We start from the raw sequence: 18,752 nt of genomic DNA, 5'->3' as shown, positions 1-18,752 counted from the left end.
AGGCCGATGCGGCTGTTGGCTGTTTGACGAGGTGTCTGAAATCTCAGCGGTGATGGACACCCAGTTTTGGGGCCAGCCCCTGGTAGAAAGCATTCATATTCACTCAAGGGAAAAGGGTGCCAGATTGGTATTCTTTGAGGTTTGGTAGCCTGCCCTTTGCTGTTCTCTTTCCTCCCAGTCTCTACCAGATGATTTGTTGAGGGATTGACACGCTCTGCTCCGTTGAACTTGCACTGGGCAAGGTGAGGGAAAGAAAGAAAAGTGCAAATGTAAATACAGGTGGATCGGGTGAAAATGTCTTGTTCTGACCTGCCAGGGCACAAGTGCTCCCACAGGTACAGCTCTGGTGGGGAGCTCACTCCTCAGAAAGCAGCAGTTACTGGTAGTCGACCTGTATTGTGTAGAACATCACAATGTAGCATCACCTCCGGTTTCAAGAACAATTGACCACGGAGTAGCTGATTTCTAGTTACTTTCCTACAGCTGAAACCTTGAAATCGTCAAAAGCAGCTCTGCATTTTGCTGAAGACAAACGAAAGGTGCTGCCCGTCGCCCATTATCAACATAACTTTCCTGGCCTTGCTGCTCTTCGGGTACCTGCTGTGCTTGGGTCTCTGTCCTGCCTGGCTGGGCAGCTGCTGCTGCGGGGCAATCCAGGAGCTATACGCATGGGCTTCAGGGGTGAAAAGGCATTGTTCTGCAAAGGCAAAGCAAATTCACCTAAGCAATGTGTCTAATATCTGTTACGTGATTTTATATAGTCAGTGACAGAAAACATGGCATAAAAGACAAAAATCTTGATAAATTCTTAGTTGCCCTCTTTACCTTGCTTTTTGTAATCTCAAAATAAACAATTGGCATAAGGATTGAAATACCCTCCCTTGCAATGTTACGGTATGGAAAAGCTCTTGCAGTTTAGTTTGTCTTCTAAGAATAAAGAGTATCCATCTTTAGGATGATCTCTCTGCTCTCTGAATGAGTGTCGTATCCATTTTATTAAGTAACATATTTACTGCTGACTTATTAACAATGGAACGTCATGTGCAAAGTTTTGTATCATGGGTCCTAGACTAAGATCTAGATGAAATGTATGCAGTCATTCATTCCAACTTTACTTTTTATATTGTATTTATATCCGTGATGTTTTTAAACCAGTTTTAAGAAACTTGGTGCAGCCTGTGCACTCATACCTGTACGTATATTACATTTAATTCATTTTTTGCTTTGTTTAGTGGAGGAGCGCAATTTTGTAGAGATGCACAGGTGGCCGTCCAACATGTACCTGAAGCAACTTGCCGAATACAGGAATTACATCCACTCTCAGAAATGTCATTGCGCAGTAATGTAAGGAGACTGGACACAGTCAAAGTGCAACTCGACTGGGAAATCTCTGAGTGGGGATTACATGGAGCATAAAAATCATATTAACAGCAAAAAATAAACACTGATGTTCCCTAGAACATTGTATGCAATACTATAGTGCACTTACTAATGTTATTTGCTTTGATAATAAATGATTCTACTTTCTTCCTTAAAGCTGTAAGAACTGTATCATGAATAATTATTTCAAGCATAAGGATTTCACGTTCATGGGAATTAAACCAGGCCATGTCAAGACTGACATCTGCTCCCCCTTTTAAGTTCTTTATTGTTTATTTTTAGTGGTTTTCATGGTTATTTTCAGCTGTAAAGTTGTTGAAAACAAATCTTTTTTTCTAAATCTGTATACAATAAGAGTACAGTAGCAGAGTAAGGAAGCTGAGAAGCCAACTCTTAAGTCCTTTAAATATCTGAAAACACAAAAATTTACTGCAGCATTTATTGGTTTGCAAAATAAAGGGTAAGCTTAATTCATATTTTAGTAAGCATTCATTTTCTACTTCAGATTTGTTTTTCTTTTCAGTGGAACTCTTATAGGCAGGGAGCCAGCAGTCATTCAAACGTTTTGTGGGAGAAAACTCACTGGCAGTAGTGACTTTTTATGGGAAAAGTGGGTCTCATTTTCAGAAGTCCCCAGTGGTAGCTGATAGCGTCAATGTTTGAAATTGATGTCCTGATGGTGGAGGGAGGTGGCCTACAGCTAGGTACACTGGTCCTATGAGGAACATCAACTGTTGTAATGCAATGTTCGGCTTGACCCTCTCCAGTGGGGAGTCAGTTAAAATGGAATTATCACAGTATGTTCATAAGCTACTATGTATGATAGAAATCTGATTGTATTTTCTGAATGCATGGATTCTTTCTCAGATATAGGAAGTAAATCCCGAATGCTATGCATAGGATGACCGGTCAATAGCAGACAGTCTTTAAGAATATTCTTCAGGTCACAGGCCAAAATCATTCACTTCTCTTGCCATTAAGTTATATGTATGTATTAATACTAATGACAAAATTAACACAGCATTTATGTTGAGGGTACCTATCAGAGGATAGTTTCTCTAGGTGAAATCTTAGCAAGGAAGTAAACTCTTCACTATCAGTCTTCTTGTACTTCTATATCAATTCTGATTTGCCAGCTGCCTTTAATTTTGCTATGTGTTTTCTGAGCCCAGAAAGACCAAGAAAAGACACTGAAAAAAATATTTAGTATTTCTCTAACTTTCACAGCAGATTATCTCAAAAGTACTTGGAAATTAACTAAACCTGTGAGATGAAGATGGAACTGCAAATTACTGGAGATGAATCTTTTTGCTTATACGGATTATTTTTATATTTCAATAAAATTTCATAAGTAAATTGTTTTTTTATATTCCTAGAATCATTTTTTTTTCTGGTGATATTTTGCTGAGTTTTTTTTTTTTTGTCCTATTCTGGGACAAAAAAATAAAATAAAAGAGAGAGAAATTATGACTCAGCTGGCTGCTGCAGGCTCAAAATTCTAAAGTTAGTTTTATATTAGATAAGAATGGTAAATCATTCTTATTTTTAACTTGTCAACTGGAGATCTTAAAGTTCTTTAAAGATGAAATATAACAATCCACATGTTGCATATAAGCAGTTAGAAATGCAGAACATTAAGTCACTTTTTCAAGATCACTAAATAAAACTGAAAATAGCAAAGAAAAATGATTAGAAAAGTAGTATGTATTAAATTGAAATTTAAAGAAGTTTTTTCCTCCCTAAAATGATGGTATCATTTTAGTAGAAAATAAAAATTCTAGGCATAAATTAATAGGTAAAACTTACATTTTCTTGGACGATAAAGCCATGAGCAAAAATGAGCACACAGCTGAACCATAGCTTTCCTGGGTACCTGAGACATGCTTGGTCAAAAATGCGCTTCCGTCAGTTGCCACTGACAGAAGATACGTTTATATGCCTCACAAGGACTTCTTGTACAAAACTGAGACAAAAGTTGTGTGAATGTTTGTGTTGCATGCAGTCCTAAATTTTCAATGTCTTGAAAGCTTTCCCAGTTGGTTTTTTTTTTCCGTTAAAAGATAATATGTTGCCGATAACGTAAGTAGATAAGATATAACAAAATGCTATTTTAACTTTATGTAAATGTTTTATAGACATTTACAATAGGCTTAATGGAAATATGACCTTTGTATCCAACCAAGAGAAATATTTTGGTATTATGTGTTACAGTCAGTGGTAATTACACATTTTATACTGAGAAGCCAGGCAGTGTGAAAGTATTTATTATGTATTCATACATATACTGCATATTACTCTTCAGACATTAAAACAGTTTTTCATCTTATAGAGTATCCCCATAATGCCACCTGTATCAGGTGGAGATATGCTAACTTTGCACACATAGAGCATCTGATAAATTTAAATTCTTAGAAGAAGTGTAACTATAAATTCTTATTTTTATTCCGTATGATGTTTTTCTGTAGAAATGTATTTATCTTAAAGCTATTTTTAAACCTGATAGTTTAACGTTCTAAAATACAACTGAGAGTAGGTCATGATGCTTGGTTAGTTGCTGTTGGCAAATTTTTTTAGTATTTTGATACCTGTAGGAACATACAGATCATGGATAGTCATGAATTAAGGCACTACTGAGTTTGATATTTGTGAATAACTTTGCATAACATGTTAGGATCTTTGCTATAGTATAAAGTAAAAATTATGAAGAAGCTGAAAAGAATTATTCAAACTAGTGGCTTTGAAAAGAGTAAAATGTGGGAGGAGGAAAATTTATGTGCTAGAGTAGGAAATGTACTCTCTCAGATGTTTTACACAGAGTTATCTTGCTAGCAACATCCACTTCTCTTTAAAACAGACTTGCCACGTTCTGAAAAACGGTTTAATGTATTGTTGACAGATCCAGTTTTCAGTTCTCATAACCGCCCACAAGAACATTTTTGCTCTGTGAGAATCAGGATTTGCCTCTAAATAGAGTCCGGAGAACCAGTGGTGGCCTTGGTCTGATGGGGTTCAAACCTACATTTCTTACATAGCCCCCAGGGCAGCAGAGAGCCCCCAGTGCCCCTGGTGGGGAGACCCAAACGTCACGGTGCCAAGCCAGAGCTTGCACCGTATCATTCTCGCTGTACTGGTACATGTGTAGGCTTCTTCCAAGCTAGCACGGAGCTCTACAGAAACTAACATGGAAAGTTTCTGCACTAACAGTTTTCCTTATTATAGTCCTTATTATAGTTAAGAATCTCTGCTATAGGTCTTGGTGCATTTGTTTTCAAAAAAATAAAAATAAAAAAATAATATTAATAATTAGAAGGAAGAGAAGTTATTTTATCAGGCATGTACTGGAACTCACCATTTCCTATGCTTTTTCTTTTAACATACTGTGATTAAATGTACATGTTATTAGATTTAATATTTAATTTTTTTGTTACAAAATAAAAAGATTTTCTCTAGTCGGCCTTGTGGTTATTTTCCCATTTGTATTAGAATATTTGAGCATTACAATGGAAGTATTTTTGTAGCTCATTAACTTATCATTTGTGTGCAATGTGATAAGTGAGGGAACAGATATGGAATTATTTGTACTGCAGTGTATCCCCAGACCTTAAATTAAGATGCGCTGCATTCGATGGCATTTTAACATTTTTTGCTTTCTTCACGTGGCTGCGAGATGAAAAAGTCTGAAAATTTTAGTGAATGGTCCTGTGTCAAACGAAGGGGATTTAGCTGCTTATTCATATCTGAAATTAGAATCGCGTTGTCATCTGGGTTGTTAGCTGTCCTTTAACAAGCCCAGGCAAAGTCTTCATTGAATCACACAAAGGGTAGAAGAAATGTGTAAGGTACTTCAAATAGCTTTTCTTGTTAGTGATGCAGCAAAGAACAGCTAATCTGTGTCTTGTCAGCTCCCAGCAATGCTTATTATTCACAGATAATGAGGCAAGACGAAGCTGACTAATTGTAAGAGACAACTAGCAGCAATATGTCATGCTTTTCCAGCCAGCAAGCAAGGCTGATGTTGTCGGTGCAGCACGTATTTGCTTACCACGAAGTACAGCAAGGCACTGCACAACAAGGAAAACGATGACTGGAGCCCTGCACCACGGGTGAAATTGCACCATGTCTCATGTAATCTCCTCGGACAGGTTGCGGGTGGGACGTTTTGCTCGGGTGGGCGCTGTTTGCTGACCAGCACTCACGGGAGGCATTTGGGTGGTCACCGAGCACCTCTGCCCTCCAGTGGTGGTCTGCCCCAGCTGCTCCAGAAAGGATTGCGTTTGGTTTTCTGACCCTTAGCATGCCCTGCTAGTTGATTTTTTAGGATTTCTTGTAAAACGGAAATAGATGGGCCTGGAAAATGGGAGAGACTGTACTTTTCCAACAGCTGTGCAGGTTTGAATACACCCATTTGGTAAGTTTAACACAAAACTCTCCACACCCTGCAATTCATGTCATGACATTCTCCTTTCCTGGCTTATGTTCTCTGCATACTTTTATCATTTGAAGTGCTGTTTCAGCTTTGTATTTGAACTTTGGCAAAATTTCAAGAATTTCTGTAAAAATCGTAGTTCAGCTTTCCCTCTCTACCTTATTTGTTATGTTAGGCGTTTTGCCTATATAGTACAGCAAAAGGTTTTAAAATAGGAATATGTCTCAACGCACTCTAATCCTAGCATGAAATCCATATCAGATAATGCATCCTAAGATCTGGCAAACTGCTTAAATATATCTTTGACCTTTCTGGAAAGAGGATGACACAAGTGCAGATTTATGTTTAGTTTCATCTGCCCATTCACCACTGTTTTGTTCTTTCCTGTCTATTAGGAATTCTGATTAATGTCTTGGTTGCCCCATTTGCAATAAATGCTCTAGAAACTGACTGAATATCCAGGAAAGACAGAGGGATGTTTCGACAGTTACAGCTTAACATAATCTGTGTGCATTTGTCGTGCACCTGAGTAAACCTCACGTTCCAGCTCCTCTGAGAAACCCCAGCTGATAACGTGAATCCTATCAGTGTGAATTTGTTACTTATGTGTAAAAATGGTGAAAACCAGAATTGTGTCCAAGTCGAACCCTGTGGTTCTCGGAAAGTGGATGGGTGTCTTAGCCAGAAACTGTTCATATCCATCTGATTATTCAGCTGAGTCGTCCTATTTCCTCTCTTCACTGATTCATTTTGAACACACTTTTCTTGAAAAGAAGAGCTGGGCATTAGGCAGTGTGTTGCTGTGCACCACCACTGGGGAGCTTTGGGGGAGGTAAAATTGCTCAAATTCTATATTTAGCTTTTTCTGAATTCCTCTCACAGTTCAGCTTGCAATAATGATGTGGTTACAGAGCCGCATGAATAAGCTCTGCTCTTTCCTTTTTTTTAAATTAAAAAATAAAAAATAAAAAAACAAGACCAATCAAAAAACACAGAAGGTGCCATTGTTGACCAAATGCTCTTTGCTGATGCCCATCAGTACCAAAGTACTCAATTTACAGCATGTAATTTCACTTCTGCAAATGTGCCCTAAAATAACTCCCCTCAGAAGTGTTAAGCAAGAAGGGAAGCAATGTGACTTTCTCAAGCACTAAAAATAGGAAATCATTGCTGTAACTTTAACACCTTTTCAGCAGCTGCTCTCAGCAGCAGCGTTTGCAACTGACCATCACCTAAGATTCTGTAAAATGCACCCTCCAGCAGTGGCTCTGACGTACCTGTGGACGTGTGTGAACACAGAGAAAAAATTCCTACAGCTGCATAAAAGGACTGGGAACAGTGAATACAAGCACACTTCTAAAAAACAAAACTGTCATGTAATCTAGGAAATGTCTGTGTTGAACTTATGTTCGCGGACTGTTCGTTGCTTGGGAGAATGTTAAAGTTTGCTGAACAAATCTGCACAAATTTGCGTAAGTCATCTTAAGTTGTTCAAGTTCCACTCTGAATCAGAGGGCTGGAGCACCTCTCTTACAAAGCCAGGCTGAGGGAACTGCGGCTGTTCAGCCTGGAGAAAGCTCCAGGGAGAACTCACAGCGGCCTGCCAGTGCCTAAAGGGGGCTACAGTAAGCTGGGGAGGGACTCTGTGTCAGGGGATGTATGGATAGGACAAGGGCTAATGGCTTTAAAAGAGGGGAGATTTACATTAGATATAACAAAGAAATTCTTTACTCAGAGGGCGGTGAGGCCCAGGCCCAGGCTGCCCCGAGGAGCTGCGGCTGCCCCATCCCTGGCAGTGCCCAAGGCCAGGCTGGATGGGGCTGGGGGCAGCCTGGGCTGCTGGCAGGTGTCCCTGCCTATGGAAGTGAGGTGGGAAGTGGGTGGTCTATAAGGTCTCTTCCAACCCAAACCATTCCATGATTTCTTAAAAGCAATCTTCCCTGTACAATCTTTCTCATGCCAAATAATCTTAGATATTTCTTTCTCCTTTGGACAAAAGACCCGTGATTTCCTTAGCTGCCACTGATGAGGCCAGAGAAGAGCAATCTTTGAGACTGTTCCCCAAGAAAACACAACAAAAAAAAAAGAAGCAGAGCAGTATGTGATGGGATGGTTTTGTCAAGACAGGAGAAAGAGCCATGAAGAGCAAAAGAGGCTGATCCTATTTGCAAAGGGTATTTAACTCCCAACAAGCTAAAGTTAACTGCAGTGACAGCTGAAACCATTAAGCATCTTCCAGGATGATGGTGTCTATCCACAGGTAAAATCATGCTTTCTGGGGAGCACACTCAAGAGACTATCATTAGAAAGGGAGATAAAAAAGGTTACCAAAATAAAATAAACAGTTGTTTCATCTTGAAAATGTAGATAGTGTTTACTAAACCCTCTTCTCGGAAATAGACCATTATGGACTGCCCGTTTTTCTAAGCTGTTTCCCATCTCCCCGTCTTCTTTTTCTTCTGTCTTTTGTTGTCTGTGCTGTATTTGAACTGGACTCTGCATGAAGGTTTATTTAAACAAACTAGAGACAAAGACATTTCAACCACAAGAATGTGTTTCCACTTAGATTCCAGTTGCTTTGGTTTTGTATTTTGCCACTTGAATCGTTCTATTTAGTAACATTTCCACCTAAGACCGATATTAGTGTTCTTTCTAGATGAAGTTATCCCAAAGAATTTTGCATTTCTTTCCCCTTTTATTTTTTTTTTACAACAGCAAGAGGTTTCTCTGTATTTTTTTTTATATAACTGTCATGAAGTTCTGTTGCGAAGCGGGAAACAAAATCAATGTAGAAGGCAAGCCATACCACCTCACCTTTGAATTGCAGTACAATTTTCACTTTTTTTTTTCTAAACTCTTTCCATTTAACAGCTTTCTTCTGTTAATTTCTGATATGACCTTGTGACTAGTATTTTGTATTTCAACGTATTTCTAGATCACAGGTCACCTCAACAGGAGAGGCACTTGGCTCTCCAGAAAACTTGAGGCTGGTTTGTTCAAACAGGACAAATTCCTCTCTGACCTTTCTTGTTTCCGTTTGAAACACTTAACTGGGGCTTGGATTAGGTCAACGAAGAATAACTCTAAATCTAACCATTCTTAAACTGAAATCAAAATGCCCACGTGTTGCTTTGACCAACTTAGCCAAAGCAGCCCCAGTCTGCAGATAGGTGAGGCTTGTGCCTGCCCTCTGCTCCTCCTCAGGGCAGCCTTCAGATGCCTGTGCTATCTGAACTTATTGCCGAGTGACATTAAGCCACACAGACTGCTTCGGGACGCTTTCAAGGGCTACCTGTCTAATAGGTCAAATGCTGATTTATATCAAACGAATAAAATGCAGCTGGAAAGGTACTGCAGTGTGAGTTACTAGAACAGCACTCGCTGCTGGAAAAGAGTTTTAGAACATTGTTTGAGCTGAGGTTCTGCTATGATAAAGCAATGGCATTTCAAAGCACATTAATCAGCCGTGACCAAAGGGACAGTGGGGGCCAGCAGGGCACGGGGACGGCACCAGGAAAAGGGAGGGAAGGCAGCAGCATGCAAGGGGCTGTGCCAGCTCTGGTTTGAATCACACCGAGACGTTTTCTGTGGTATATTCAATCTCTTTTATTGTTCTTGATTTCACCACTCGCAGGAGCCCTGCTAGAAGCGCCGGGGGGGTGGCCTCTTGCAGGGCTGGGGAGAGTCTTGGGCACTGCTCGCCCGGGTGCGCTTCCTGGGGCGCCGGGACCCCCGAGTCGAGCGGTGAGGAGTGGAGGGTCTGCGCCTGCAGCCCCGGGCTGAGGGACCTGCTGCTGCCTCCTGCCCCAGCTCTTCACGGGGCTCTTCCTGCTCCCTGGGGCTGTCTGCAGATGGGACTTCGCCAGGATCCCCATGCTGGAAAGCGCTGGATGTGCCAGGGATCTCCTCGATGTCAGGGTCTGCAGAGCTGCTGGAGGGCGCGGGGCTGGTACTGAAGGCTCCCTGCGCTGGAGCAGCGTGCCCAGAAGCAGCTGCAGGTCTGGCCTCCTGCGCCCTGGCAGGGCGGCTGCTCTCGAGGCCCAGCAGCCTCCGTGCGTCCTCGCCGCAGAGAGCCACGATGGTGCCGACGAGCCCGTCGATGAGCGGCACGGTGAGGGGCCCCAAGGCGGGCTGTGTGTGCTGAATGATGGCGTCCCTGTCCAGCCCCATCACACACAGGGAGTGCAGGAGGAAGCTCTCTGCAGCTCTCGCCTGCCACCAGCGTGTCCCATAGATGGCTGAGAGCTGGCGGCGCAGCCAGGGCAGCACAGGGTCGAGGATGTCCCTGCGCTCCCTGAACAGCACGGCCCAGTCCTCGGGCAGGAGGCCGCCCACAGCAGCGCGGGGATCGGGCTCCGCATCCCTCTCCTCGGCTGGCACAGAGGACGCAGCCGGCGCTGCAGGGCTGTGGGGGGCGGTGGCGCTGCCTGCCTGGAAGCCAACAGGTACGGGCACTGCGGGAGGGGAGACGATGCATTCCAGGTAGTCTTCGTCTCCCCGCACGGAAACCTTGATGGTCCTCATGCCCGTCCTGCAGAGTGGGCAGCTCGCCTTCAGTTTTGCCCAGCGCTGGATGCAGCCCAGGCAGAACCGGTGGTTACATGGTGTCGCGTAGGCCACGTCCTTTCGCCCCTCCCGGCACACGGGACACGTCCACGCCTCCTCCGTGGCCATGATCTTCTCGTTAAGGTGCGCTGGGGAGAGCTGATGCTGATGAGCTGCTCCCCTGCACCGGCACTGCAGCAGCGGGTATCGCGCACGCTGCGAGGAAGAGAGAAGGTCACTGGCTGTGCCCCGGCCCCTCAGCAGGAACCCCCCCGGCCCCAGCCCCACGGCTGGGTGGTCCCACGTCCCCCGCGGGCCACCCCGGGGCACGTGTCCCCACACAGCTCACCTGCGCTGCTGCAAGTGCTCCTCACAGGGCCCCGGCTGCCTGAGCCAGGCAGGGCCGGGGAAACACAGGCACTGCCTGCGGGGACGGGCACTGAGAACAGCTGCCGACGGCCCCACAGCACAGCTCCAACAAATCCTTGCTCGGCGCTCCAAGCCTCGCACAAACGCTCAGCGGGAGTCCAGGCACGAGCCAGGCTGGGGCGGGCTCTGCCTGCGCCCCAATATGAGCAGCGAGGGCCGTGAAGTCACAGCCCGTTGCTGTGTGACCTCAGAGCCCATCGCTCTGGGTGACCTCAGAGCCCATGGCTCTGGGTGACCCCCACAAACCAAAGCACGTGTCTGAGAGCATTGCCCAGACGTTTTTGGGCTGAGGTCAACTGTATGAAGTTCAACAAGGCCAAGTGCCGGGTCCTGCATCTGGGGCGTAACAACTCCAAGCAGAGCTACAGGCTGGGAGATGAGTGGTTGGAAAACTCCCTGGCCGAGAAGGACCTGGGAGTACTGGTTGATAGTTGGCTGAATATGAGCCAGCAGTGTGCTCAGGTGGCCAAGAAGGCCAACAGCATCCTGGCCTGTATAAGAAGCAGTGTGGCCAGCAGGTCTAGGGAGGTGATTGTCCCCCTGTACCTGGCTCTGGTGAGGCCGCACCTCGAGTACTGTGTTCAGTTTTGGGCCCCTCGCTACAAGAAGGACATGGAGGTGCTCGAGAGAGTCCAGAGAAGGGCAACGAAGCTGGTGAGGGGAATAGTTCAGATGTGCTTCACTGAACCCAGCCCCTCGCTGTGCACACTGAAGGGTCTTGCCAGCACATGGTCCCTCCGGTTTTGGTGTGCAGTCCATAGCTTATCGCTGGCAGGCCTGGCTTTGTCCCTTTCTGCCTCTGAATCTAAGTTTAAAGCCCTGACAATCAGCCTTGCTTACTCCAGGGCAAAAATCCTTTTCCTCCTCTGAGCAAGGTGCTTCCCATCACGACCCAGGTGGCTTGGTGTCACGTAGACTTTCCCATCAGCAAGGAACCCAACACCGTGTTGGTGGCACCAGCCTCGCAGCCACTTGTTCATCTGCTGGGTCTGCGTGTTCCTTTCGGTATTGATACCTGCTACTGGAAAGACGGAGGAAAACACTGCTCATGCACCTAATCCTGCAACCAGTTGCCGCAAAGCCGTAAAGTCCCTTTTGATCACTCTTGGATTTCTCTTTGCTACCTCATTACTGTCAACGTGAAAAACCAATGCGATGTGTGAGGGGCTTGCCATGGAGAGCAGGACCTAACCAGGGACACTATTGCACGGGTTATGCCAGCACTTGTCTGCCAGCAAAGAGACTTGCGGTGCACAAGGAGCTGGGAGGGGACAGCAGCAGGACAGCTGAGCTGAAGTAGCCAGAAGGATATTCCATAACCTAGGGCATCGTGCTGAACTATTGCTATGAAGTGCTTGGCCAGGCTGGAATGAGGGCTGCTCCTTGGGGATGGGATAGGCATCAGGAAGAGGTTCTTCACTGAGAGGGTTGTCGCACACTGGAACAGGCTCCGCAGGGAAGTAGTGACTGCACCAAGCCTGTTGGAGTTTAAGAAGCGTTTGGACTGTGCACTTAGTCACGTGGTCGGAATTTTGGGGTAGACCTGTGTGGTGCCAGGAGTTGGACTCGATGATCCTCCTGGGTCCCTTCCAACTCAGGATATTCTGTGATTCAGTGATTCAGTGATTCTATGCCACCAGAAATGGGCAGCATCCAGGCACCGAGTGCCAAGTGTAATTGTGGAGGACGCTGGCTTCCTTAAGCATGAGGCTTAGTAGTTGAGTCCATGCAGCCCAGTTTCCCTCCATTCGGACTCTCCTTCGTGAAAATTCACCCAGTGACAGGGAGCGACCTGGAAGCTTCGCAGCATCTGTATGCAGATGCTGTATACAAGGAAAGCATAACCCTAACAAGCAATGGAAACAGCAAACGCTGCGTGCAAAACTGCTCTTCTGCTCTCTTCATGACTATGAGAGCTATTGTGTCAGGGATCTCTCCCATGGTTTAGGAATGGGTTCTCTTTTTAAAGTCTGTTTTGCGCAGAGACTGCTGCTGTCCTTGCCATTGTGTGTGTAAGCAGAGGCTGCAACTTTCAACCCTACTCCAGCCAGGGATGGGTTTGCCACTTCACTCTGAGGGTATTTCTTCTTCCTCTGGACAGCCCTAATCTTCCCCCGATGTTGTGCTTAGGTTTTAGGATTTCTGTCTGTTGTGGTTTAACCCGGCTGGCAGCTAAACACCACACAGCCGTTCGCTCACCCTCCCCCCTCCCTCTCTTGGATGGGAGAGAGAAACGGGAAAGTGAAGCCAGTGAGTTGAGATAAAGACAGTTTATTAAGACAGGAATATAATAATAACAATAATAATAATAATAGTGATAATGATAATAGTATTAATAATAATAATGTGTAAGAAAACAAGTGATGCACAATGCAATTGCTCACCACCCGCTGACCGATGCCCAGCCTATCCCCGAGCAGCCCGGCCCCCCCACCCCGGCCAGCCACCCCTATATATTGTTTAGCATGACGTCAGATGGTATGGAATACCCCTTTGGCCAGTTTGGGTCAGCTGTCCTGGGTCTGTCCCCTCCCAGCTCCTGCTGCACCCCCAGCCTGCTCGCTGGCAGGACAGAGCGAGAAGCCGAAAAGTCCTTGGCCTGGTGTAAACACTGCTCAGCAACAATTAAAACATCAGCATGTTATCAGCGCTCTTCTCATCCTAATCCAAAACATAGCACCCTACCAGCTACTAGGAGGGAAAATTAACTCTGTCCTAACTGGAACCAGGACAGATATCCCCCCCTTATTCCATACCACTTATGTCATGCTCAGGTTACACTCTTTCCAATACATTCTAATTAATCACCATTTTCATCTATGATATATAGCAATCATGGTAGTGATGACATACAGTATTATATAATAATTAACATACTACAAATCAACTCATGGGCTATTCTCACCCAGTATCAAATCCCCTTGAGGTACACACCGGACCTCCCCATTCTTTTGCATTACCCACCAAGTGCATTCAGGTCCCTGAGCAAAAGCAATTCCACGAATGGGTTTGCCTTTTCCCGAGGCAGGAGTAGCCCAGACTATTTTACCCAGCATGTTTCTTACGTGCACTACAGGAACTTTATCCCCTTCTACAGTGCGTAACAGGTTTGATTGGGCAGGTCCAGCTCGGTTGGCAGATCCCCTGGTATTGACTAACCAGGTGGCCTTTGCCAAATGTGTATCCCAATTTTTGAATGTCCCAGCACCCATTGCTTTCAGTGTAGTCTTCAACAGTCCATTGTATCGTTCAACTTTTCCAGAGGCTGGTGCATGATAGGGGATGTGATACACCCACTCAATACCATGTTCTTTGGCCCAAGTGTCTATAAGGTTGTTTCGGAAATGAGTCCCGTTGTCTGACTCAATTCTCTCTGGGGTGCCATGTCGCCATAGGACTTGCTTTTCAAGGCCCAGGATAGTGTTCCGGGCGGTGGCATGGGGCACAGGATATGTTTCCAGCCATCCGGTGGTTGCTTCCACCATCGTAAGTACGTGGCGCTTGCCGTTGCGGGTTTGAGGGAGTGTGATGTAATCAATTTGCCAGGCCTCTCCATATTTATATTTCAGCCATCGTCCTCCATACCAAAGAGGTTTTGACCGTTTGGCTTGCTTGATTGCAGCACATGTTTCACAGTCATGAATAACCTGTGCTATAGTGTCCATGGTCAGGTCCACCCCTCGATCACGAGCCCATCTGTATGTTGCATCTCTACCTTGATGGCCTGAGGTGTCATGGGCCTCTTCGGGCTATAAATAATTCACCTTTATCTTGCCAGTCCAGGTCCACCTGGGCCACTTCAGTCTTAGCAGCCTGATCCACCTGCTGGTTGTTTTGATGTTCTTCAGTAGCCCGATTCTTGGGCACATGAGCATCTACGTGGCGTACCTTTACAACCAGGTTCTCTACCCGGGCAGCAATATCTTGCCACAATGCTGCAGCCCAGATGGGCTTGCCCCTGCGCTGCCAGTTGTTCTGCTTCCATTGTTGTAACCACCCCCACAGGGCATTTGCTACCATCCATGAATCAGTATAGAGATAGAGAACTGGCCACTTTTCTCGTTCAGCAATATCTAAAGCCAGCTGAATGGCTTTCACTTCTGCAAACTGACTCGATTCACCTTCTCCCTCAGCAGCCTTTGCAACTCGTCGTGTAGGACTCCATACAGCAGCTTTCCATCTCCGATGCTTTCCCACAATACGACAGGACCCATCAGTGAACAAGGCATATTTCTTCTCATTTTCCGGTAGCTTGTTGTACAGTGGGGCTTCTTCAGCACGAACCACCTCCTCCTCTGATGATATCCCAAAGTATTTGCCTTCTGGCCAGTCCATAATCACCTCCAAGATTCCTGGGCGACTGGGGTTTCCTATTCGAGCCCGCTGAGTAATCAGTGCAACCCACTTGCTCCATGTAGCATCAGTTGCATGATGTGTAGAGGGGACCCTTCCTTTGAACATCCAGCCTAGTACCGGCAGTTGGGGTGCCAGGAGGAGCTGCGCTTCAGTACCGACCACTTCCGAAGCAGATCGAACTCCTTCATATGCTGCCAATATCTCCTTTTCAGTTGGAGTATAGCGGGCTTCAGATTCTCTGTATCCCCGACTCCAAAACCCCAGGGGTCGACCTCGAGTTTCCCCAGGTTCTTTCTGCCAGAGGCTCCAGGTGGGACCATTCTCCCCGGCTGCGGTGTAGAGCACATTCTTTACATCTGGTCCTGTTCGGACTGGCCCGAGGGCTACTGCATGAACTATTTCCTGCTTAATTTTTTCAAAGGCTTGTCGTTGCTCAGGGCCCCATTCAAAAGCATTCTTCTTACGGGTTACTTGGTAGAGCGGGTTTACAATCAGACTGTAATTTGGAATATGCATTCTCCAAAACTTACTTAGGAAAGTTTGTGTTTCTTTTTTGCTAGTTGGTGGAGACATAGCTGTTATTTTGTTGATCACATCCATTGGGATTTGACGGCGTCCATCTTGCCATTTTATTCCTAAGAACTGGATCTCTCGTGCAGGTCCTTTAACTTTATTCTGTTTTATGGCAAAACCGGCCTTCAGAAGGATTTGGACTATTTTCTTCCCTTTCTCGAAAACTTCTTCTGCAGTGTCACCCCACACAATGATGTCGTCGATGTACTGCAGGTGTTCAGGAGCTTCCCCCTGCTCCAGCGCAGACTGGATCAGTCCATGGCAAATGGTAGGGCTGTGTTTCCACCCCTGGGGCAGCCGATTCCAAATATATTGGACTCCCCTCCAAGTGAAAGCAAACTGTGGCCTGCACTGTGCTGCTAGAGGGATGGAGAAAAATGCATTAGCGATATCAGTTGTGGCATACCACTTGGCTGCCTTTGATTCCAGTTCATACTGGAGTTCTAGCATGTCCGGCACTGCAGCACTCAGTGGTGGCGTGACTTCGTTCAGGCCACGATAGTCCACTGTTAGTCTCCACTCACCATTAGACTTTCGCACTGGCCATATTGGACTATTAAAAGGTGAATGAGTCTTGCTGATCACTCCTTGGCTCTCCAGTTGACGAATTAGCTTATGGATGGGACTCAGGGAGTCTCGGTTGGTGCGATATTGCCGCCGGTGCACAGTTGTGGTAGCGATCGGCACTTGCTGTTCTTCAACCCTCAGCAACCCCACAACAGAAGGGTCCTCTGAGAGACCAGGCAAGGTAGACAACTGTTTAATGTCCTCTGTCTCCAAGGCAGCTATGCCAAAAGCCCAGCGGAACCCTTTTGGGTCCTTGAAATATCCTCTTCTAAGATAGTCTATGCCAAGGATGCACGGAGCATCTGGGCCAGTCACAATACGGTGCTTTTGCCACTCATTACCGGTTAGACTCACTTCAGCCTCCAATACAGTTAACTGCTGGGATCCCCCCGTCACACCATAAATACAGATGGGCTCTGGCCCTTTATAGCTTGATGGCATTAGAGTACATTGTGCACCGGCGTCTACCAAAGTCTTATACTTCTGTGCGTCTGACGTGCCAGGCCATCGAATCCACACAGTCCAATAAACTCGATTGTCCCTTTCCTCCCCCTGGCTGGAGGCAGGGCCCCTCTAGTCCTGCTCAGAATCTTCGTTTCTGTGTTTAAAGGACTGCCTGCTGGAAGTTGGAGCAGCAAACTTTTCAGAGAACTCCTTTTTCCCAATTGTTTTCCTTTGCAATTCACGTACCCGTGCCTCTAGGGTCGCAGTAGATTTTCCATCCCATTTTCTCATGTCCTCTCCATGGTCACGTAGGTAAAACCACAGGGTGGCGCGGGGTGTGTGCCCACCATATTGTCTTCCTTGCATAGATGAACGTTTACCCCTAATAGCTGAGACACTGGTTTGTACAGGTGGGGAGGAAAATAATCTCTCTTCAAGTTGGTGGATCTTTTCAGAAAGTTTCTCCAAAGTATTCTCTTTTAGCTGGTGGACACTGGTTCGTTCAGGTGGAGGGGAAGATAATCTTTCTTCAAGTTGGTGGATCTTTTCAGAAATTTTCTCCAAAGCATTCTCTTTTAGCTGGTGGACACTGGTTCGTTCAGGTGGAGGGGAAGATAAATTCTCTTGAAGTTGGTGGAACTCTTCAGAGAGTTTCTCCACAGCCGAGACACAGACCTGTAGGGAAGAGGAGAGATTTCCTTCGTACTGCCGGAGTAATTTAGCCACTTCATTCACTGGGGGATTCTCCTCCGCTTTCCAGGCTAGTATTGCCAATGAGCTGGCATATGATGATGGTGCACTCCGTAAAAACTTCCGCAACATGGGTGGTGTACACCGGACTGCATCTGGATCTGCGGATGTTTGTGCGTCGTCTAGGTCCTTATAAATGACTTCCCGTATGGCTAATTCCCTCAGGTACTGAATTCCCTTCTCCGTGGTGGTCCATTTGCCTGGTAGACATACAAGTTCTTCCTTGAAGGGATACCTTTCCTTCACAGCTGACAGGAGACGCCTCCAGAGGCTGCGAGGTCGTGCTCCATCTCCAATTGCTTTGTCAATGCATGTGTCCCTAGCAAGGGATCCCAGCCGCCTGGCTTCCTTGCCCTCTAATTCCACACAATTGGCTCCCGTGTCCCAGCACCGGAGCAGCCAGGTGACAAGCTGCTCACCTATACAGCGACCAAAATCTTTTCGCACATCTCGTAGCTCACGCTGGTATAGAGTCCGGGTAGTTACTGTTGATTTTTCGACATCCTCATCCTCATCTTCATCCTCCTGCACATTTGATGGCCCAGCCTCGTCTTCTCTATACCCAGACCTAGCAAAAGACTGTCTGCGTTCTAAAGGACCTGAGTCTCTATACCATTTTTTCACCTTGTCTACAGGGTCAACTTGCACTGCTACAGCTCGTTTCTCTGACCCAGCCACAGGGTCTGCCACAAGGGTTGGAATACCCTCTGCGGGGTCAACTTGCACTGCTACAGCTCGTTTCTCTGCCCCAGCCACAGGAGTGGAAGCGGCTGCAGGAGCCGGAATTGGAGCGGCTGCAGGAGCTGGAACTGGGACGGCTGCAGGAGCCGGAGCGGCTGCAGAACCTGGAGCGGCTGCAGGAGCTGGAGCTGGAGTGGCTGCAGGAGCTGTCACTAGGTTGATAGTAGCATCAATTGCAGCTCGATAGGCACAAACCAGACCCCAGCACGCTACAGTGATTTGTGTCACTTTGGAACTGCCAGAGTCATGACAGCTTTTTTTCAAGCATTCTGCCAGATTTTTAGGATTTTGCTGTTGTTCAGGGGTGAATGTCCAAAACACTAGAGGTGACCACTGCTCTAGAAACATGCCCATATCCTCCCACACTCCCTGCCACTTGCAACTATCCCGCCTCAAGACAGATCACCGGATGTGATTCCTAAGTAGTTGTTTAACCCTCAACAAAACCTGAAGCGCATTCAGGAGACATAACAACAAGAGCAGGCTGGTCTGAGTATCCCAAGGATATTCAACATCTTGGAGAACCACCGTAACTAGCTCG

General features: G+C 46.2%; 1 protein-coding gene across 7 annotated transcripts in view; it reads left to right on the top strand.

Annotated features, from left to right (window-relative positions):
- The window catches only part of RHOBTB3 (Rho related BTB domain containing 3), a 28,471-nt gene extending 23,642 nt beyond the window's left edge, over positions 1–4,829 (top strand). For all 7 annotated transcript variants that reach the window (XM_083818188.1, XM_083818191.1, XM_083818190.1 and 4 more), the window contains one exon: positions 1,233–4,829. In XM_083818188.1, coding sequence (XP_083674314.1) covers positions 1,233–1,348 — 116 coding nt within the window. In that variant the 3' untranslated portion in view covers positions 1,349–4,829. The remainder of the gene's footprint in view (positions 1–1,232) is intronic.
- Positions 4,830–18,752: the final 13,923 nt, after the last annotated feature.

Source organism: Anser anser (genome assembly GCF_964211835.1).
Source record: "Anser anser genome assembly, chromosome: Z".
NCBI classification, from domain to species: Eukaryota; Metazoa; Chordata; class Aves; order Anseriformes; family Anatidae; genus Anser; species Anser anser.
Note: the sequence above shows the minus strand (reverse complement) of the source record. Positions and strands in the feature narration are given on the sequence as shown.